Below are 22,934 nucleotides of genomic sequence, written 5' to 3' on the forward strand. Positions count from 1 at the left end.
TTCTCATTCTTAGAATTAAATTCTGCTCTTCATTCCTCACTGACAATGTCATTATATTCTCTCTTCATAGATGAATGGGGAGCTGATCAAAAGTTTGGATGTAAATAATGTAAAGCAATTAGAAAAACATCATGCTACCGCCATAAAGAAAATATGGAGTGATCCTGGTGTGCGCAAGTGTTATGAGAAAAGAAGAGAATTTCATCTGCTTGACTCTGCTTACTAGTAAGATCATGAGAGAGGGACTAGAATCTATGAGAAATATGATGTTTCAAACCTCCCCAGTGGAACACAGACAACTCTAAAAACCTGAGAGGTTGTAACCCTTCAAAGCTCTATCATAATCTAAAAACAAAATAGGCTGAGGTTCTACTTTAAGAATAGGGTTCTGGAAAGTTTCTGTAGATTTTCAGTCTCCACATATATAATATATATTTAACCCTGAGAACACCATCAATTATACATTTTATTGTTTTCTTATTTCATAGTAATGTAATTGTTCCTGCAATTATTCTATGAGTCATACACCTAATTTGTCAGCAAGTTTCATTGGAGGAGAATTGCATCACAACCGAGAAAAAAAAATGACTCATGTTGACGTAAATGGAGTGTCTGCATAGATAAAGAGAACAAGAATGAATAAAGGCCAGAACTATCCATGAAATTACTTTAACAAGGACTAAGCATCTGGTACCTAGAGGCCTTAAATGTAACACTTGTTACAACAGAATAGGATAGTAAAATTCTGGCTGCATGTAAAATAATAAAGACTATACAGGAAAGATTTCACTAAAAAAGCCTATAGGCCCAGATAGGAATGTTCAGCATATCAACTTTTCTTTCTGTTACTGGATATTTGATTCAGATAATGTGTTAGACCACACGAGACGTAAATAAATTAATTTTGAAGTACTAAACAGTACAAAGAGCAATAAAAGCAAGCCATTTTTATTAATATCTCAGCTTTAAAGCAGATTTTACATTTTGTGAAGTTGACAAGATTCACAAGCCTGTTAAGAAAGGAAAGAATAAAATTTAGCAAATAACCTTACCGATAAATATCAGGCGTGATATTTAATCAGTAGCTAAAAGGTAAAGTAACAGCTCTTTGTACACATTTACATATGTGCTAAGTCAGACTTTTCTGTAAATTAAATGGGGTTTAAAGTACAACTGAATGATAAGTTCCCCCAACCCTGAAGTGCTGCCTACTAGATGTCATACCTTTAGCACTGACCCAGTGATCTTCACCGTCTGAGCTGCATTGCCTTTACCTCAAAGATGGATAGAATAATGTCCTTTAGTACCCAAGGTGAAGGTGCCAGAGAGCATCCCCCCCCCTTTCCATCCCACCATACTTACCTCTCTTAATCAATTACATGCCACCCTGTACCCTGGTACCACTTTATAATGGATATTAGCATTTGCAGCTAACTTCTAAAAGAGCTACTTCGAAATTTTACAAATACATTCTGCAATAACTATTAGTGTGGATCGAGGAATCTGTTTTTTTTTGTTTTTAGATTTGTTTCTTTCAGCCTAAAAATACAAATCTAGTGTATGGCCAGTTTTAAACTGTGGGGCTGATTTAGTAAAGGCAAATAGACTGTGCACTCTGCAATCTCAGTTCCTCCAGAACTTAGTAAATGATGGGAAGTGCTGCTGACTTCTATCATCCATTCATGTGCAAGAAAAAATGCTGATTTTTAATTGTATTTTTCCTGCATGTGATTGTGTATCCTTTGCAAAGTGAAGCTGTACCTCATTTACTAAGCTATGGAGCAACTACACTTTAAGAGCAACTGCACTTACAAGTACACCGTCTATTTGCCTTTAGCAAATCCACCTCTATATGTGTTTCTGAGCATCAGTAATAAGGAAAATAAGCTTCACCACTAAACTCCGCAGGGGTTAATCTGATGAGTAAAGGTTCTTTTTCAGAGGGTTTATTAAAGCCCAGCTTAATCCTTTCTATTTATTACTGTAACGCAGTCAGGCTGTATATTCATAAATTTGAAGTTTGATTTACTATTTTTTTGACTGCTAAATGCTCCAGTAAGGGTTAAAATACATTCTGCTGGCAGTATTTAGAAGAATCAGCATTCTTCCTCCCTGAGCTGTACTGTTTAATGGAACAGTGTTCAGGGGGATGGATACTGGACCTGTGAAAAGCCAGGTCGCTGAATTGTGAATGAGAACTACATTTTGACATTCCCAAATGCCAACAGCACAGTGTATTTTTTCCTTTGCTGTAGCATTTAGCAGCAAAGAAAAAAAGAAAGAAAATGAGGCCCATATTTATTACTTTATATATACTATATATTGTCTGATTGCATTATAGTAATCAGTGCCGTCTTTAATATTGATTGGACCCTTTGCAAACATTTTCTTGGGCCCCCCATGCAATTTTGCTCTCCACCTGCTCTGAGACATACAATACATAGCAGCTAGACTCAAAATCAGTTTACTGCAGCAGATCAGGCAGAAATTGCTATTGGTTGCAGGAGGTTACAGCATATCATTACTGCTCGCTGACTGGTTGCTAGAGGTTACAGTACACATTATGGCTCACTGATTAGTTGCTAGAAGATACAGCACATTATTTCTGCTTGCTGATTGGTTGCTAGAGGTTACTGCACATCATTACTACTCACTGATTGATTGCTAGAGCTTACTGCAAATCCTTACTGCTCACTGATTGGTTGCTAGAGGTTAGTGCACATCATTACCGGTCACTGGTTGCTAGAGGTCACTGCACATCATTACCACTCACTGATTGGTTGCTAGCAGTTACTGCACATCATTACCACTCACTGATTGGTTACTGTGCATCATTACCACTTACTTATTGATTGCTAGAGGTTACAGCACATCATTACAGCTCACTGATAGGTTGTTAGAGGTTACAGCACTTAATTATGTCTCACTGATTGGTTGCTGAAGGTTACAGCACATCATCTCCTCACTGTCTGCACACCATGGACTGAGGTGAGGGGACCTATCAATAGACAGATAACTTCTAGGGCTCCTAGGACTCCTGGGATTAGTGGCAGTGCTAGGGGGTTGATCAGGTCAGTGGCAGTGGTGGGGGAGATGGGATCAGTGGCAATGCTGGGGAATGGGATGAGTGACAGTGCAGGTGGGGGGATGGGATCAGTTGCAGTGCTTGGGGTGGATGGCATCAGTGGCAGTGCTGGGTGGAGATGGGAGGTGACATGTCTACACTAACCAGCAATGTTAGGGGGGATTTACAATGATGACCAATGTAAGGGGGGATTTACACTGACCACCAGTGTTAGGTCAATTCTGCACCTACCACCAATGTAAAGGGGAATTTACACTGACCACCAATGTGATGGGGGATTTTACACCAACAGCCAGTACATTTCTGCACTGGCCATCAATGTATGCAGGAATTTACACTGACCACCAATTTACGGGGGTCTTCTACATGGACCACCAATGTAAGGGACCACAAATGCAAGTTAGAATTTTTTACCAACTGTCAATATAAAGAGGAGTTTCTACACTGGCCACAAATGTAAAGAGGATGTACACTGACCACCAATGTAAAAGGAGCATTCACAGTGACCACCAATGTAGGAGTCATTTACACTGAACATCAATGTAAGGGGGACATTCCCACTGACCACTAGTGTGAATGAAAGGATTCTACACCATGCCCCAATGTAATGAGAAGGTATTACTGATGTAATTGAGATATTTAGCCTATGTTCATATTTGTGTGTGTCGGGAACGAATGCAAGAGCACTTTCCTGACACTACAGAAACATGCTGCCCTTTAGCAGACTCTCATCAGTGCCATTAATTGTTAATGACACCCTCACGTATCTGCTGAGGTCCGTGTTTTTAGATGCACCAAAATTCATGGTGCTGTGGCACTGTGTGGCTTGGTGCGATTCTGAAAAGGGGATTTTTTCTGGATTTCTAGCACATGGAACAGCCCATTGAAATGAATGGGCTGCCCTACACGTGACATACATCTTTATCCACCCTGCCAGTACACATTTGCATCCTAAATTTCCCTGCTAACCTCTGCACCCCAAACCTTCCTCATGCTCTCCACTCCAACCTCCTCCCCACATTAACTCTACATGCCTCCTCTGCTCATCTTTGCACACACCTTCCTTACCTCTGTACATCCCCTCCTTGCTCACCTGTGCACCACAAATTGTAATTCCTTTTCTGCCTACCTCTGCACACCCCCACACATTTGCATAACAGGTTGATGATAGGTACAGTTACTACAGTTGCAGGCAGGACTTTCAAGCATGCCCCTGTTTACCTCTCCAGTGGGCAACATTCAGCAGATGTGATTTTGGCTGGAACCTCAGAGGGCATAATATACATATGAATGCCACCACTATTTACATATGAACGCCAGTTATTTAGAGCATTGTGAATGCTGACGCTGTCTACACACATGAATCATCTGTACATGGCAATAGGGCAGAGCTAGGCAGCATAAGTGACAGCCCTTCACACTGAGATATCGGGACACACTGCAGGACGAAGACTTCAAGGGACAAGGGAATGTAAACCGGGACAGTTGGCAAGTATAGGACAGCTGCTTTGGGCCCCAAAGCAGCCAACATGTGTAGCAGAATACAAATAAATTTAAAAAAAGTTTTTAAATTTAAAAAAAAAAGAAATTAGATTTTTATTTTATTGGATATGTTTTATAACATAAAGTAGAAAATATTGGGGTTTTTTCAAAATTTTCAGTCTTTCTTCATTTATATGTAACCCATTGAAATGTTCCAGTTCTTTGGGGACCAAAGATTTATTTTCTTTTACAAAGAATTTTATTATAGAATAGGAAACAGCAGAGAATCAGTCAAAAACATATATAATGACCAGCAGGAATATAACATGCAAAGGATTCGATAATACAGAATATGTACTGATGAGAAAGCATGAAAATAAACTGCGTACATAAGTGCCGTATAGGACGAAAACACAATAAATTGCAGAAATGTTAAACATTTAGAGACCAATAACATAATAAACTCTAAGGAAAAATTGTTACTGTATCAGCATACAGAATGCGAGAAGAATAGGAGAAGGAACCTCTCTGAATACGGAGAGGTACTTAACACGCAGGGCTCTCAAAGGAGTCCAGCACATGGATGCAGTGTTGCTGGTACGGGGCTCAAAACAGGAATCACAATCAACACAAATAGCCTGAAGAAGACAGACTAAACAAGAGGAAAGAAAGGAGCGAAGAGAAAGAAGACAAACAAACAAACAACAACAAAGGAAAAAAAAAAGGGGGGGGGGGGGCTCCAGGGGTTCCTCAGCACAGAAAAAAGAAATAAAAAAGGAGAAAAAATAAACTGGTATGTAAGGTTTATATTAACAAGAGGGACTGGTCGAATCTCGATAGTTGAGCTATATCAAGTCAAGGACGCCATGTCTGTAAAAAGTTTGTATGGGTGTCTAGCAGTATAGCTGTCAACTTTTCATTGACCATTATAAAGTTCATCCAGTTTTTGACAGCCTCGAAGCTGAGGAGGGGAGTCTTCCAAGCCCTCGCAATCGTCAACTTGGTGGCCATGAATAAGTGCGATGCCAGCTGCCGTTCGGGATGAAGTATGCCCAATAATGGGTTAAATAACAGCGCTTCGTACGGGTTGCACTTAATGTCTGTGTGAAACATAGTGCAGAGAAGGGCGTAAACTCTGATCCACAATCTGCACACCTTGGGGCAAGTCCACCAAATATGGACCATGTTACCCGTTTGTTGACAACCCCGAAAGCAAGTCGGGGAATATGTGGTAATAAAACGAGCCAGACAAGCAGGCATGTTATACCATCTATAAAGAACCTTATAGGCATTTTCTAGAATGATAACATTCCTAGAACATTTGGATAATTGTTGGGTCATGATCCGCCAATCCTCCTGATCTAGAGTGCCCCCAAGTTCCAACTGCCAACGCTGATGATAAGAACGGACTGGAGGAGTTCTATGAGAAATAATGGAAGAGTAGACACCAGGGAAATTAAGCCCAGAGCATGGGGTCTATGTCTACATTGACTTTCAAAGGGGGTCAACCTGTAGGGTCCCGAATGTGTCTGTATTAATGTACTGATAAAGTGGCGGAGTTCAAGGTATCCAAAATGTTCCCGCAATGGGATATTGTAAGAAGAGCGCAGAGTTTCAAAGGCGAGTATCCGAGTGAGAGAGAGCATGGAATGTATATCATGGAAGCCATTTGCTTGCCACCAAGCAAACTGTCCAGGATTGTCACGACCTGGGGGAAAAGGACCAAAGATTTCAATTGGGGAGAGTATGCAACCCATTGAAATGTTATTACTTGCAATACATTAAGATGGGCATTATATGGCGATGGCCTGCCATTCAGAGTCACTCACATGGACAGAACAGCCCTCTGGAACTTGTATGCTGAATAGCAGGACTCAGCTGGTGAGCAGGGGATGTTGGGGACTACATTTCCCAAGAAAGTTAGCGTGTGGGTGAAAGCATATAAATATCAAAGGATGGGAGATTGGCCAGGTGAGTGCGGGGAGAGACTGAAGGAGAAGAAGGTGTGCGATGGCTGAAGTGCCAAACTGGGCCACGGAGCCAGGTGCTGGAGAGAGAGGAAGAGTGGAAAGAGCCTATTGACCATCCGGTCTGCCATGCTGCCCAGCAGGCCGATATGACAGTAGGAGACAAGACAAAATGCTGAGTCTAAGCCGGAGAGTCTATGGACTGACCCCAGCTACAGGGAAAGATGAATCGCTATGATCTGCCTGACTACTCTGATTGGGTGAGCGAGACCATGCACCCATGAACCAAGTGAATACTGACAGTTTGCCACCGCAGCTATTTGCTTACAATAGTTGTGAGCATTACATATAGCTGTCCCAGTTTGTGGCCCAGTTCTCCCAGCCACTATCGCCAGGATACATCTGCATTACAGTTCATCATACAAGCTGACCGCAGGGCATACAGTTGCAGGCCAGGCCACAGCAGTGTCAACTGAAACAACAAGTTTAGCTTTTTCAACAAAGCAGGATTCCTACTACTGTTCATTTTGCCTTTGATATTCAAAGGAGTTGTTTTGGTCTCTACACACTTATGCCAATTCTTGCTATTCACTATTTTAAGCCTGCCCTATATGTAGGGCCTTAAAGAGGACCCCAAACTAATTCTCTACCACCAAGAGGAAGGATGTCAAATCTTCCCTTTTTCCCTCACTATCCTTGTGTTGCCATCCTGGGGAACTATATTCCACACTTCAACTCATACCAACTGGGCCCCAACAAGTGTGCAGAAGACACTGTAGTACTCTTAAAGGGACATTGCTTAATTTCAAATGAGAATTCTCTTTACTCCACATTTAATCCTTGTCTTCTAGTTCTGAGGACCTACAGTGAGCTTACCTGTTTCTTGATAGTTCTTGCTGACTGGGGATTCAGCAGTCCCCTCAGACTAGAGGCAGTGGATTATTTCTGAAAGCAGGCCTGCTAACAGTTATTGTTGCTTTACTGTGAATGTCGTTACTTTTGCTCACAATTGCCAACAGTAATTGTATTTTTCTGCATATATTAGTGTCATTTTTTTCTTTTTGACCAAGTTACCTTTGATTCCAATACAAACTTCATATTGGTCTACACTAACTTGTGTGTAAGTCCATTTTACAGTTGTGATTTATTCTGGTCACAAGAACACAGTGGTGTCTGCAGAGGTTGGGCATTCAGCAAGAGTTCCAGATTGACATGGAACCCAAAAATTACTAAGGAGCCCTTAAGGGGGTAGTGCTACATATATAATGATAATTTAAAAAAAACAGTGGTAATCAAATACTGCCAAAAGAAAACTCTATTTGTGTGAAAGAAATAGCTTTGTTAAAAAAGTAATGCACTTCCAATATGTAGATATCAAAATGCCTCACCCCTGACGACCTCAATCCTATGATGAAACGCATTGGGTAGAGCCTGACATGACGTCACCACGCTGATCAGCCGTCGGACAGAATTTGTCATGTATTGGGATTACTGCAGCTCTGTGATGTTTTGATATCTACCTATTGTAAGAGCATTACTTTTTTTAATGAAGCTATTACTTTTGGAACGTACTGCACTATTGGTTTTTATGTATTCTATATACCGCTAATGATGGAGAGTGAAGGTACAGTGGAGCCATAAGAGTGGAGTACCACCATACAGCATCAATATGTTGTGGGATTGATCCTTTTAACGCGCTTTTGGCTTTTCATTAAATTGAGAGCCCAACAGTTCTTGTAAGGGCTCACCTGTGGTCACTAGAATCAACCTAGAGTGTCACTCCCTTCAGCCCTGTTGGATAAGCGGGTCTTTCTCTTCTTCTCCTATTGTGTGAAGCATATTCATTATCATGGACATTTCTTGATGTGTACATTCATCTGATTATGGTGGACTGTCACTATTTTGAACCCTGAGGTATAACAGTTTATCCAGACAGGAAGTGATGGGAAATCTTCATTAGCAGCACACAAATAAAAAGTGTATTAAACAATATTATCTTCTTTCCTGCCACCCTATATCAGAAATACTGCTACAGGGCTGTAGGGGTGTGCACAATCATGTGTATATATACACATGAGTTTGCATTTCTGGATAGCGGGAGCATACAAGACGCGCGCACCCTACCCACGCCACCATTGGCAGCCTCACCTGTCGATCACCGGGCGATCATTTCCCACCGGCACACGGCGATCTACATGTATCACCAACGGCGGAGAGACCTGTATGTAAACAATACAGATCTCTCCCCTGTCAACTCCTGCACACTGCTTTGTATGTCTGCATAGCAGAGCCATACAAAGCAGTGTGCTTACAGTGTAAAGCACACACACAGCACACAGTAAAACAGCACACCGTTAACTCTTTGATCGCCCCAGATGTTAACCCTCTTCCTGCCCAGTGTCATTAGTACAGTGTCAGTGCTTTTTATTAGCACTGATCACTGTATTGGTGTCATTGGGGATGTCAGTGACAGTTAGTCAGTTCCCTCCCAGTGTCAGAATGCCTGCCGCAGTCCAGCTATAAGTTGCTGATCGCCGCAATTACTAGTATAAAAAATTTTTTTTTAGCAAAGACATGTAGCAGAATACATTTGGGCCTAAATTTATGACGAAATTTGATATTTAAAAGTTTTTTACTGGACATGTTTAATAGCAAAAAGTAAACAATATTGTTTTTTCTCAAAATTGTTAACCTTTTTTGGTTTATAGCACAAAAAATAAAAACGCACAGGTGAGTAAATACCACCGATAGAAAGCTCTATTTGTGGGGAAAAAAGGACATAAATTTAATTTGGGTGCAGCGTTGACCGCATGACCGCGCAATTGTCAGTTAAAGTAACACAGTACTGTATAGCAAAAAATGGCCTAGTCAGGAAGGGGGGTAAAATCATCTGCAGGGGAAGTGGTTAAATAAACAAAAAAAAAATAATATATATATATATACTTTAAAACAATTACAATAGAAATTACTTATTATTCTAGTATCTTATGCCGAAGTGGTGTTTGCTGCTTCTGTGTTGTGTTATGTGTATGTGCAGGCATACAGTGTTATCGAATTCATCACAGTCTGACTGATGCTCTTAACTCACTAAACAACTTATTCACTCCCTTGTCATATCATGCCTCGACTATTGTAACTCCCTCCTCATTGGCCTACCGAATCACAGGCTATCCCCACTCCAGTCCATCATGAATGCTGCTGCCAGACTCATCTACCTCACTAACCGTTCTGTTTCTGCCAACCCTTTCTGCCAATCCCTCCACTGGCTCCCAGTTGCCCAATGGATAAAATTCAAAACACTAACTATGACATACAAAGTGATCCACAACCCCAATTTACATATCCAATCTTATTTCTAAATATCACCCAAACCGTACTCTCCGCTCCTTGCAAGACCTCCTACTCTCTAGCTCCCTTATCTCCTCCTCCCATGCTCGTCTCCAGGACTTCTCCAGGGCATCCCCCATCCTCTGGAACTCCCTACCCCAATCTATCAGACTATCACCTACTCTGCTCACTTTTAGGCGTTCTCTGAAAACCTCTGAAATCTCTTCAAGGAAACCTACCCTGCCCTCAGCTAATAATGAAATCTTCTACTCTTCCTACCAGTCCATCCCCCACAGTTACTACCTTTTGTACCACTAGCCCCTCCCTCCTAGATTGTAAGCTCCAAGGAGCAGGGCCCTCAAATCCCTCTTGTATGGAACTGTATTGTTACTGTATTGTCTCCCACTATAATGTAAAGCACTGAGCAAACCGTTGGCGCTATATAAATCCTGTAGTATAATAATAATAATAATAATAATAATAACTCCACAATCTTTCAGATTTCAAATAGATTGGGTCTGGTTTTAAAACAGACTTTGGCAAGATCTGAAACTCATATCAGGCAACCCTGAGGCATAGCAGTTTATTTTTTGACCAAGTCACCTTTGATTCCAATATAAACTGTATATTGGTCTACACTAACTTGTGTGTAAGTCCATTTTACAGTTGTGATTTATTCTGGTCACAAGAACACAGTGGTGTCCACAGAGATGATGGGAAATTTTTAACAGCAGCACGCAAATAAAAAGTATACTAAACAATATTATTCAATCACCCATGCTCAGTAAACAGTGACAGTCCCTCACCAGTTGTGGGAAACAGAATATGTGTTGGAAGATTTTTGTAACCATATAATATATAGTGCTACCTTAAGGTATAAAGTGCAATACCCAATGTATCTATACTAAATTTAAATCAATGCATTTATAAACAATCACATAAATAAAAAATCAATGTGTCCATAAAAAATCCAGTATATCCTAATTGCAATAACAATATTCAGCGTGACAGTCTATCCATATGTGCCACCACCATCAGTCAGGAGAACTCACCAGAAACCCAGGACCTCCCAATTTGAGTGGGTCAATATGCGCCTTATCCCCTCTGGGGATCACTTATGCAGGAACCAGGTCAATGATACACTCTCCGTTGTCATGAAAAGAAGAGAAAAAAGAGCTCCAATACTGTAAAAACCTCCTTTTAATTTTGCAAGTGTAACATTGGAGTAAGAGTGACATAAAACATTATAAAAAGACTTAACCTGTGAACTCTTAAATGGCTTAGCAGAAAAAAAGTTTTGAACTGTTGTAGGACAGGAAGACTTTATTGAAAATACATTTTGTAAAAGCAAAAGGGGGTAATTTACTAAAACTGCATGGTGCAAAATCTGGTGCAGCTCTGCACAGAAACCAATCGGCTTCCAGGTTTCATTTTCAAAGCTTAATTGAACGAGCTAAAGTTAGAATCTGATTGGCTGCCATGCACAGCTGCACCAGATTCTGAGTGCACCAGTTTTAGAAAGTGTCCCCCAGCATGTGTTAGGGATTTGAACCTCCATATTCAGGGTAAACAAAACACAATGGGGTTAACTTCCTAAAACTGGAGAATGCAAAATCTGGTGCAGCTCTGCATAGAAACCAATCAATTTCCAGGTTTTATTGTCAAAGCCTAATTGAACAAGCTGAAGTTAGAATCTGATTGGCTGCCATGCACAGCCACACCAGATTCTGAGTGCACCTGTTTTAGAAAGTTTCCCCCAGCGTGTTTTAGGGATTTGAACCTCCATATTCAGGGTAAACAAAACACAATGGGGTTAACTTCCTAAAACTGGAGAATGCAAAATCTGGTGCAGCTCTGCATAGAAACCAATCAACTTCCAGGTTTTATTGTCAATGCTTAATTGCACAAGCTGATGTGAGAAGCTACCATGCACAGCTGCACCAGATTTTGCATGCTCCAGTTGTAGTAAATCAACCCCAATGCATAGCATAAAGATTGCTATACTTATTGTTCTTATGCGTCAAATATAAAATATTTTTGAAAAAAAACAATTATAAAATATACAATAAAACATTTTATGAAATCGAAAATAAATGCAACCATGACATTTTATGTGTAATGCATCTAAAAATCAGATCCATCATATAGATGCATACAAGCTGAAGATTTACAAAGAGACTCTTTATCAGTCAATGGTAAAATAATGAATGTGCCCTTTGCAAGTGCAGTTGCTCCACAGCTTTGTAAATAAGGGGAAGCTCTGCTGACTTCCATTATCCAATTATGTGCAAGTGAAAATGCTGTTTATTTTTTAAATTTTCCTTGCATGCGTTTAGCTATTTTGTGAAGTGACGTTTTACCTCATTTGCTAAGCTGTAGAGCAGTGGTCTCCAAACTGCAGCCCGAGGGCTAGATGAGGCCCTTTGCCTGCATTTATCTGGCCCTTGGGGCAGTATTCCTCCCATTGACACTGACAATGGGGTATAATTCCTGTTACTGACATCAACAATGGGGCAGAGTTTCTCCCTCTGACACTGATGATGGGGCACCTTTCCTCCCACTGTCACTGACGATGGGGCATAATTCCACCCACTGAGAGCAATGATGGGGCATTATTCCTCCCCTTAATGCCAACGATACACTGTTTATTCCTACTGACATTAGGACAATTTGTACTCCTGCTGGTCACCGTCCAGTGCCTTAAATTCTGAAGAACAGTAAACTGGCCCTTTGTTTAGAAAGTTTGGAGACCCCTGCTCTAGAGCAACTGCGCTTGCAGAGTGTGCAACTGCACTTGTAAGGTGCACAGTCTCTTTGCCATTAGTAAATCAACCTCAGGTGTTGTTTTTCCATAGGTGACAAAACATCAGTGCCATACCTTTTACTTACAATATAAAACTGGGATGGATTACAGATATCGAATACATTAAACCTTATCACAGGGTTACATAACGTGATATGTAAGCCTCACTTATCTCAACTAACAATGCCTTCCTGTCTTGCAGCTACTTGACCAATCTGGAACGGATCACAGAGGATGGATATCTACCAACTAATGAAGACATTGTAAGAGTCAGGATGCCAACCACAGGAATCAATGAGTATTGTTTCTCTGTGGACAATGTTACTCTTAGGTGAGAAACAAGGAATATACATGACGCTGGTTTAGTCTAGCCAACATCTCAAATTTGTAAATATATAACAGGTCATACATAATCCAAGTTCTATTAATGCAGTAAGATTGTTTGAACACTTTCTGTTTATTAGCCATGCATATCCCTCTCTGATGTCATGCACTGAGCTACTATATGATGTTCTAATGTGTGTAAATTTTAAAACACCATGCTCGAAATGTGCAAATTAGGGATGCACCGATACCCATTTTTGATTGGCGCGTACAAGTACTGATACTTTCGGTCATGTATTTGCTGATACTGCGTAGCGATACTTTGCGGTGCAATTTGCATTGATACAAATTGTATGGATGCAAATTGCACCACAAAGAATAGCATGGGATTTGAACAGGAAGGCAATGTGATTCCTGTCCAAATCGCATGCGGTTTCTCCACTGCTACTTTGAGAACCCAGGCTTCTCATAGCCTGAGTTCACACAGGAGTGGTGCAGGAAACCTCCTTGCACCAATCCAATGCTGTCACAGAAGGAAAAGCTAGGGATTTGAAATCCCCACTGCTTTCTCTCCTCTCAGTCCAGGGATGACAGTATGGCTTGTGATTGGTCAGCACTGCCATGGTGCTGACCAGTCAGAAGCCGTCTAGCCCGTACTGTCACCTCTGCAAGGAGAGGAGAGAAAGCTGCTTCACAGGTCTGGGGATTTGAAATTCCAGTGGCTTTCTCTCCTCTCCTTGCAGAGATGACAACTTGTAGTGGACCAGTCACAGGAGAGGCTCAGAGACCGCTACTGCTGCTGAGTTCTGGTGGGTGCTGTGACAGTGCCGACCAATCAGAAGCCATCTAGCCCATACTGTCATCCCTGCAAGGAGAGGAGAGAAAGCCACAGGGGTTTCAAATCCCCAGACCTGTAAAGCGGCTCTCTCTTCTCTCCTCTCCTCGCAGGGATGACAGCTTGGAGACTACCAGTCATAGAAAAGGCTCAGAGACCACTACTGCTGCTGAGTTCTGGTGGGTGCTGAGACAGTGCTGACCAATCAGAAGCCATCTAGCCAATACTGTCATCTCTGCAAGGAGAGGAAAGAAAGCCGCTGTTATTTCAAATCCCCAAAACTGTAAAGCGGCTTTCTCTCCTCTCCTTGCAGAGATGACAGTACAGGCTAGATGGCTTCTCATTAGTTAGCACAGTGAGGGTGCTGACATTCAAAAGTTGTACTGTCATCCTTGCACTGAGAGGAAAGAAAGCCGTGGTGATTTTGAATCCCTGGCTTTTCCTACTGTGACAGCAGGGAGGTTTCCCGCACGACTCCTTCTCCGCTTTATCCAAAACTGAAAAAAAAGTTTTGCCTATAGTCATACTTGCCTTTAGCCTCTCTATTAAAGCAAACTTTTCTTATCTAATTTTTTCCAGGATTGTGGATGTAGGGGGGCAGAAATCTGAGCGCAAGAAGTGGATCCACTGCTTTGAAAATGTGAATGCTCTCATTTACCTGGCATCTCTCAGTGAATATGACCAACAGCTAGAAGAGAAGAAGGACGAGGTAAAAATGTTTAATTGTAGCATAATTCATTTTGAATGGCACCCCAATTGACCTGTGAACCATCTATGCTTTGTAGGGCAGTGTGAAGGAAAAAATTGGTGCAGGTCCATTAAAACCTGTCCATTTAATAAGCCTAAATGCAGCCTACACAATAGACAGGGCACCTGAGCGCAATGGTGTACTTAGAATATTTTACACCTGAAACAAAGGGTTTCTTTAACCCCACCATCCTGTATACTGTAAATATACTGCAAACAGGCGGCAGGTACAGGTACGATCATGTGCATGTGCACGCCCCCTGCCGAACCTTGCTGTGATTGGACATGGCTAGAGTTTGGCAGCTGATTTCAGCCAGTGATTTCAGCTGTCCAATCACACACAGAGTTCTGTGTTTTCAAACATACTGAACTCTGTGTACTGTGAACAGCGATCTGGCTGCTACTTCTTCCGGAAAGCCAGGAAGAAAAAACAGCCAGATAGTAAAGTAAACCAGCACATATTACACATAGTACACATTGTTAGGCACACAGTTAACCCTTTGATTGCCCCTAGATGCTAGCCTCTTCCCAGGCAGTGTCTTTAGTACAGTGACGGTGTACAGTATTACTACTGATGTCAGTGCCAGTTAGTGTCCCTCCCAGCCAGCATCAGCTAGCGCCAGATTGCCTGTCACAGTATCACAGTCTCACTATAAGTATAGCATCTATTGCTGCATAAATTCCAGTATATATCCCATAATTTGTAGACACTATACCTTTCACACAAACCCATTACCCACTTGTCTACTGGGCACTTTCACTCGCTTCCTGCCCGGGCCAATTTTCAGCTTTCAGCGCTGTCACACTTTGAATAACTATTGCGCGGTCATGCAACACTGTACCCAAATGAAATGTTTAGAACTTGTTTGTGACATGCAGAGCTTTCTTTTGGTGGTATTTAATCACCACTGGGGTTTTTTTTTTTTTGCTAAACAAACAAAAACAGACTAAAAATGTGAAAAAAACATTTATTTTCTTAGTTTCTGTTATAAAAGGTAATGCTGATGTGCGCTGATGAGGCTGCACTGATGGACACTGATATGCAGCACTAATGTGCACTGATAAGCTGCACTGATGGGTACTGATGAGGCAGCACTAATGAGGCGGCACTGATAGGCAGCACTGATGGGCACTGATAGGTTGCACTGATGATCACTGACGAGGAGGCATTGATGAGGCTGCACTGATATGCGGCACTGATGGGCACTGATAGGCGGCACTGATGGGCACTGATGAGCGGCACTGAAAGTCACTGATGGATGGGTGGCACTGACTGGCAGCACTGATGGGCACTCATAGATGGCACTGACTGGCAGCACTGATGGGCACTGACTGATGGACAATGACTGGCGGCACTGATGGACACTGACTGGCAGCATAGATGGATACTGTTAGGACTGCACTGATGGACACTAACTGGCAGCATTGATGGACACTGGTGGGACTGCACCAATAGACACTTCTGGGACTACACTGATGGACATTGTTGGGGCTGCACTAATGTCCCCTTGGGGCTACACTGATGTCCTGATGTGTATTATACTGTTGCCGATTACCGGCTCTCCTCTCTCCTCATGCTGTGACAGCATGAGGAAAATGCAGCCGATAACCAGCAACTGTATTTACATTGTGATCAGATGTGTCATTGGACTCAGCTGATCACGTAGTAAAAGGACGCTGTGAATAGCCCTTTACCATGTCATGGGATCAGCTGTGTCCAAAGAACACAGTGATCACAGAGAATGCCGGGTACGCCCCACTGGGGGCGCTTTCTGGGAGGACGTCATATGATGCCTTCCCAGAACTAGATGACTGCGCTGTAGCCGCCATTCAGCTATAGGCCGGTCGTCAAGTTGTTAATATACACTTATTGGGATATTTTATTTACTAAAGACATGTAGCAGAATACATTTGACCTAAAGTTATGAAAACATTTGATTTTTGATTTTTTTCTTATTGGATATGTTTATAACAGAAAGTAGAAAATATTGTTTTTTTCCAAAATTTGCAGTCCTTCTTAAAACAAAACATCTGCTGGTCCAAGCTATTAACTAAGCTCAGGTCAGTTCCCGGCTAACAGGGTCTTCCCTTAAGCGTTCCCCAACACACACAAGCAGGCAGCACTTGTACCTTTTTTAGGGTTCTGTTCACATTCAGTCTTTTCACCCAGCAGCAGACTCTCACAGTAGAGATGGTGATGAGAGAGATCCAGGAGCACTAGCCATCACATATACGTATAAAGGCGCGTGTGTGTTTTGCACAGGTTTATAGAGTACAGTGAACTCTATTTACCATTTAGAAACAGATGTTGGTGAATGTTTGCAAATTACAGCTGTTAGTGAATATATAGGTGAACTTTCTAGGAGAAAACATTTCTTCTTTTTATCTTTGGATAGTGGTGATGTGAAACTGTCAGTTTATTATTGCTGTCTGTGACCCTTCCAAAATATTTATTGTCTCTGTTCCGGTAACCATTGTTTTTGGGACTGAAAGTAAGGAAAAATCAAAAATTTTGTGACCAGAACACAGGAGAAATTTATCAATGCTCTTTCCCAATGCTCTTTCCAGTGACAACTGTCTAAAAGAGACTCTTCCTCACTGGAGATATTTCCCCTGACTTCCTGTTGTGTCTACAACATAAATAGGACACATATGCCAAAAAAACTGACAGGGGTTCCCTTCTCCATCCAAATAGAAAGAAAAAGGTTTTTGATATACAGTTGCGCTCAAAGGTTTGCATACCCTGGAAGAAATTACTAAATTTTGGCATTGATATTGAAAATATGACTGATCATGCCAAAAAACTGTCTTTTATTTAAAACCACTTGCCTACCAGCCACAGTATATATACTGCGGCAGGGCGGCACCGCTGTGCAGAATCACGTTTTAAAACATAATTTTGTAAAACAGGTAGGGAGCAGGCGTGAGGTGCGCAACCGCCCTACCCGCGCCGTCGATCGCGGGTGTCAATCACCGGGTCCCGGACGGTCATTACCCGCTGGGTCCCGGCGAATGCTGGCAAACTCTTGCACAGAGCACAGCTGTATTGTTTTCAATGCAGCTTTGCTCCCTGTCAGTTCCCAGCTCACTGTCCCGGATATCAGAGATTAGCTTTCCAGGACAGCAGACAGCATGCAACAGTGAAACACACACCCCCTGCCCACTAGCAAAACACTCCCCTCACACAGTTAACCCTTTGATTGCCTAAAAAAAGGTAATCCCTTCCTCCCCAGTGCCATTAGTACAGTGTCAGTGGTTTTTTTTTGCACTGATCACTGTATTGGTGTCACTGGGGATGTCAGTGACCCAAGTCAGTTCCCCCCAGTGTCAGAATGTCAGCCGCAGTCCCACAGTCCCGCCATAAGTTGCTGATCGCCACCATAAGTCCATGATCGCCGCTATTAATATACAGAAAAAAATTAAAATCCAGTATCTATATCGCCATTTGTAAACGCTATAACTTTCACGTAAACCAATTAATTTACACGTATGGGGATTTTGTTTTAGCAAAGACATGTCGCAGAATACATTTTGGCTGAAAGTTATGACAAAATTAGATTTTTACATTTTTTTACTGGACATGTCTTATAGCAAAAAGTTCAAAATATTGTTCTTTTTCTCAAAATAGAGCTTTATGGTCACAACCATAAGCGATATGTTTGGAGCGACAAGAATACCATCCCCGCTGTGAAGTATGGCAGTGGCTCACTGATGTTTTTGGGGGGTGTGAGCTATAAAGATATGGGAAATCTTGTAAAAATTGTTGGCATGATGAATGCAGCATGTTATAAAAAATATTGGCAGACAATTCTGCACGAAAACTGTGCATGGGATGCTCTTGGACTTTCCTGCATGACAATGACCCTAAGCACAAGCCATCAGGGGGAAATTGAATGGCTTCATCAGGGGGAAATTGATTCATTCATTTCCAAGTCCATTTAAAGGGACACAAGCTGTTTTTGACCTCACTTAACGGTTTGGTCATATAAATCAGGTGAACGCACACTGGTGAAGGAGCACATAAGTAAAAGTTTTTTGTGGACTTTTTTATGTTTCACTAGAGGAAGACACCTAAATAAGCACGGATTGTGTTTAAAATAAGCATGCAGTTTCAGAAGGACTGCAAATCAAAGTTGGACTCAAATATGCTATTTATAATTTATAATTTATTTGAATTACTTTGAATTTTATATTGTTTATGAATAAGTCCATTGAGTATATTTCACAATTATTAGTGGAGCGCGACACGTTTGCATTTGTTTTTGGTGTTTACAAGCTGTTATCAGTTTGATCAAATGCTTTCAGGAAAGAAGAGGGTATATAAGACCCCAAATCTCTCCATAAAGAGAAGACCTGTCATGCTGAATACTATCACAAAATATGTTGTTCATCCCTTGTAATAGCAATAAAGTTAATTAAAAAATTAAAGGGACAGTAAAATGCAAAAAAAACAAAAAGGTTTAAATAAAATAAATACTATGTAAAAAAAAATTAAACGTGCCCCCATCCTTCTATGCTCACACGCAAATGTGAATGTATACGCAAGTCCTGCACGCACATGTAAAAGGTGATTGCACCACACATGTGAGGTATTGCCATGAACATCAACGCAAGAGCAATAAGTCTAGCACCAGACCTCCTGTGTAACTCTAAGGTTGCATTCACACTTGAGCATTTTGTAGCTTGAAGCTCAAAGCTCCAAGCTCCAAAAAGCTCAAACTTTCCAAAACCGAGCTCCTAGTTTTCCCCCCAGCCCGCGCCCCCCCCAACCTCTCCATCACGACCAACAACACCACCATCAGTCCTACCTCGCAAGCCAAAGTTCTAGGTGTCACTCTAGACTCCAATCTGTCCTTCCAGCCCCATGTCCAATTGCTGGCAAATTCATGCAGGCTCCACCTCCGCAATATCTCCAAAATACGTTCGTTCCTAACCCCAGAAACTACTAAGCGCAACTCATTCACTCCCTTATTATCTCATGACTTGACTACTGTAACTCCCTCCACACCGGCCTACCTCGTCACAGGCTATCCCCGCTTCAGTCTATCCTGAACTCTGCGGCCAGACTTATCCACCTCACCAAACGCTCCGTATCCGCCACCCCCCTCTGCCAATCCCTCCACTGGCTTCCGATTGCCCAACGCATAAAATTCAAATTGCTAACATTGACGTACAAAGCTGTTCATAACACTGCCCCAAACTACATCACCGACCTGATATCCATATTCCACCCAAAACGTACTCTCCGATCCTTACAAGACCTCCTACTCTCTAGCTCCCTGGTCTCCTCCTCCCATGCCCGGCTCCAGGACTTCACCAGGGCTTCCCCCTTCCTCTGGAACTCACTACCCCAATCCATCAGACTGTCACCTACCCTCCTCACCTTTAGGCGCACCCTGAAAACCCATCTCTTCAGGGAAGCTTACCCTGCCCTCACCTAACTGCCGATCTCCTCCACTCCTCCTACCACTCCGTCCCCCACAGCCATTTCCTTCTGTACCACTATCCCCTCCCTCCTAGATTGTAAGCTCCAAGGAGCAGGGCCCTCGAACACCTCATGTATTGTATTGTTATTGTACTGTCTCATGTATTGTCTCCCATTGTAATGTACAGCGCTGAGCAAACTTTTGGCGCTATATAAATACTGTATAATAATAATAATAACTTAAAAAATCAAATGTTCCTATGGTGCCTGTTCGCTCGATCAAGTGTGAACAGGCACCATAGAGGACAATTGATTTTTTTAAGTTTGAGCTTTTTTGGAACTTCGAGCTTCAAGGTACAAAACACTCAAGTGTGAATGCAGCCTTAAAGTGTCGCATGTTAGATATCTATTTACTTAGCAGCGCAACATTATCTTTTATATTTTATCAAAAAATTAGGTATTATATTGTGCTTGTGTGCACTAAAATTCATTAAAGTGTATTTTTTCCAAAAAACTGTTCTTGCAAAAAAATGCTGATTTTATATGTATGACAGAAATGTCAGAATTGGCCTGGTGGTAAGGTGGTTGAGATTCAAATGTAACAGACTGTATCTCTTCATTTTAGTTATATACCATACAAATGTATGGGAAATTTTGTGAAAAATCACCTAAGGTGGAACAGGTAGAGTGATCTCAGTGTGTACGCTTTTGGACATTATGAAACAAATTTGGTGTTCAAAACGATGATACAGTTGCTGTGTAAAAAATATTTGAGAAGGCTGATGATCTGCACGTACTATTTCTTGTTAGAGTGTTTGCAAACACTTATTGATATAAGTGGCAAATATTTAAAGTATGTGGATAAGAGCCCTTATAGTTTTTTTTATCAGCGATGGAAACACAGATAAAAGGGGGGAGGAAAGAGTCTGGTAACAAGCTATTAAACTAAAAAATTAATAATTCTAGCGAGGACATATAAAATAAAATTCCTCCAAATGTTTTATTTCATAGCCAGCAGTTAATTGTAGTGCCAGGATTAGTTATGCCCTAATCCTAAATGATGATCCTTCCCAATTTTGTCCTGCTGCTAGATGGAATGGGATAGAAACAGGAATGGGGTCAGTGTTTAAAAGAATTCCCCTCACCTTACAAAAATCTTTCCAATGACATCTAAAAAGGGAGCAGACTCAACTGGTATTGTTCAACAGGAAACCATGCAAGAAATTATTATTATTATACAGGATTTATATAGCGCCAACAGTTTGTGCAGCGCTTTGGAAAATGAAGGTAGATATTACAGGTACAGTACAATTTCGTACAAAAGGAATTAAAGGGCTCTGCTAGTTAGAGCTTACAACCTAAGAGATTGCTACAGCATCAGAGAGGGAGCATTAAGGAACTGATAACAGCTCCAATGATACATACTGTTAGATTAGATAGCAACAGGAATGGTGTGGATCAATTTAAAGTGTTACTAAACCCACAAAAGTACAGTCAGTCAGTATATGCAGTAAAGCATGCTTGTTGTACTCACTGTGGAACCTGAGGGGTTAATCCTCTGCATTCTGTAAAAAGGCTGTTTGATCCCGTCTTCTCTGACCCTCCCCTTCTCTTACTGTCTCCAGTCCATCTGCCATTATACAGAGCAGCAGTGGCAAGTCTGCACATGCATGCTCTGTTTGGTTTGTATTGCTAGAGAGCTTTTTTTTGGTCAAGGGAGGGATCAGCACAGGGCCAATTAGCACTGCCTGCTCTAGGTCAGGGGTCATGCAGCCTTATAGGACAGTCAGAGGAAAATGACAACTCCTCCTACAAGATTAACCAGTGCTTGGCCGGACACTGATAGAAGTCACAAGACTGCTATATACTGCTGATGAAAAAAGGCATTTAGCAGTTTATATTTAGAAAAATAATTGCATTTCCAAGTTCTGTGTACTGTGGAAGACTGGATATAGTGAATGCAGAGTCATAGGTTTAGTAACACTTTAAAATCCTGGGATGCATGACATCATTTGCCTAGGCATGGAAACCAGGAAGTAACTGAAGAAATGTAAAAAAAGTTTAAAACAAGTAAATATAATATACTTTCTTATCCATTTACTAATAGTACCAGCATAAGAATTAAAAATAGTTAATGTTGATTGAGAGAATGAAGTTCCACTTTAAATGAATTTTAGTGCACACAAACACATTATAATCCCCTTTTTTTGTAAAATATGATGTTGTGTTCAGTAAAAACAACAAACATGTCAAGAGTTTAAATTCTGCATGCCTACCACAGTACTTAAATTGTCTATAAGCAATGCTTTAAAAGCCTTCACAGGTTATCAGTTTGGAGTTAAATATGAGCTATGTTGCTAGAATGTTTGTTCACTCTTTGACATTCACAACAATACCTCACATGTGTGGTGCAATCACTGTTTACATACTGTATGCGTGCCAGACTTACATGTGTGTTTGCATTTGTGCATGAGCATGGGGGGATGGGGGTGCATTACATTTTTTAAAATTATTTTTATTTATTTAATTTAAATTTCCTTACATTTTTTAAAATGTAACTTTATTGCTCTCACAGGTGGTGAATAAGCCCCGTGAGATAGCTCTGGGCAGTGATAGGTCCTCTTTATGGAGGCATCATGTCTATTAGTTTGATTAGCTGCTTCCCTGACTGTAATGGTCAGGAAAAGACAGCACTGAAACTAAAAGGAACAAAATCCTTGTCGCTGGCAGCTTCATTCATCACAGAGAAGATCAGGGGAACGGATGTTCCTCCATCTCCTTTAAGGGCAGCCAACCTGATGGCTTGCTGCGCAGGGCGTTTATATCCACTTGCGGAAAGGCAACATATCTGTACGTCGCTGGACTTTGAGTTGTTATACTGGGATGATGCCTGCATCATCTTGGTACAGGGGCGGACTGACCATTTGGAAACTTGGGCA

The 22,934-nt window shown here is 41.4% G+C and overlaps 1 protein-coding gene across 1 annotated transcript in view; it reads left to right on the forward strand.

Moving 5' to 3' along the window:
* Nucleotides 1-22,934, forward strand: part of LOC149470067 (guanine nucleotide-binding protein subunit alpha-15-like) — a 114,364-nt gene that overhangs the window by 42,079 nt on the left and 49,351 nt on the right. Inside the window, exons 3-5 of the mRNA XM_089667132.1 lie at nucleotides 71-225; nucleotides 12,867-12,995; nucleotides 14,403-14,532. Of these exons, the coding sequence (XP_089523258.1) occupies nucleotides 71-225; nucleotides 12,867-12,995; nucleotides 14,403-14,532 (414 nt within the window). The remainder of the gene's footprint in view (nucleotides 1-70; nucleotides 226-12,866; nucleotides 12,996-14,402; nucleotides 14,533-22,934) is intronic.

Source organism: Staurois parvus, unplaced genomic scaffold (genome assembly GCF_062004578.1).
Source record: "Staurois parvus isolate SC_StPar_1 unplaced genomic scaffold, SC_StPar_1.0 ptg000053l, whole genome shotgun sequence".
In the NCBI taxonomy this organism is placed as follows: Eukaryota; Metazoa; Chordata; class Amphibia; order Anura; family Ranidae; genus Staurois; species Staurois parvus.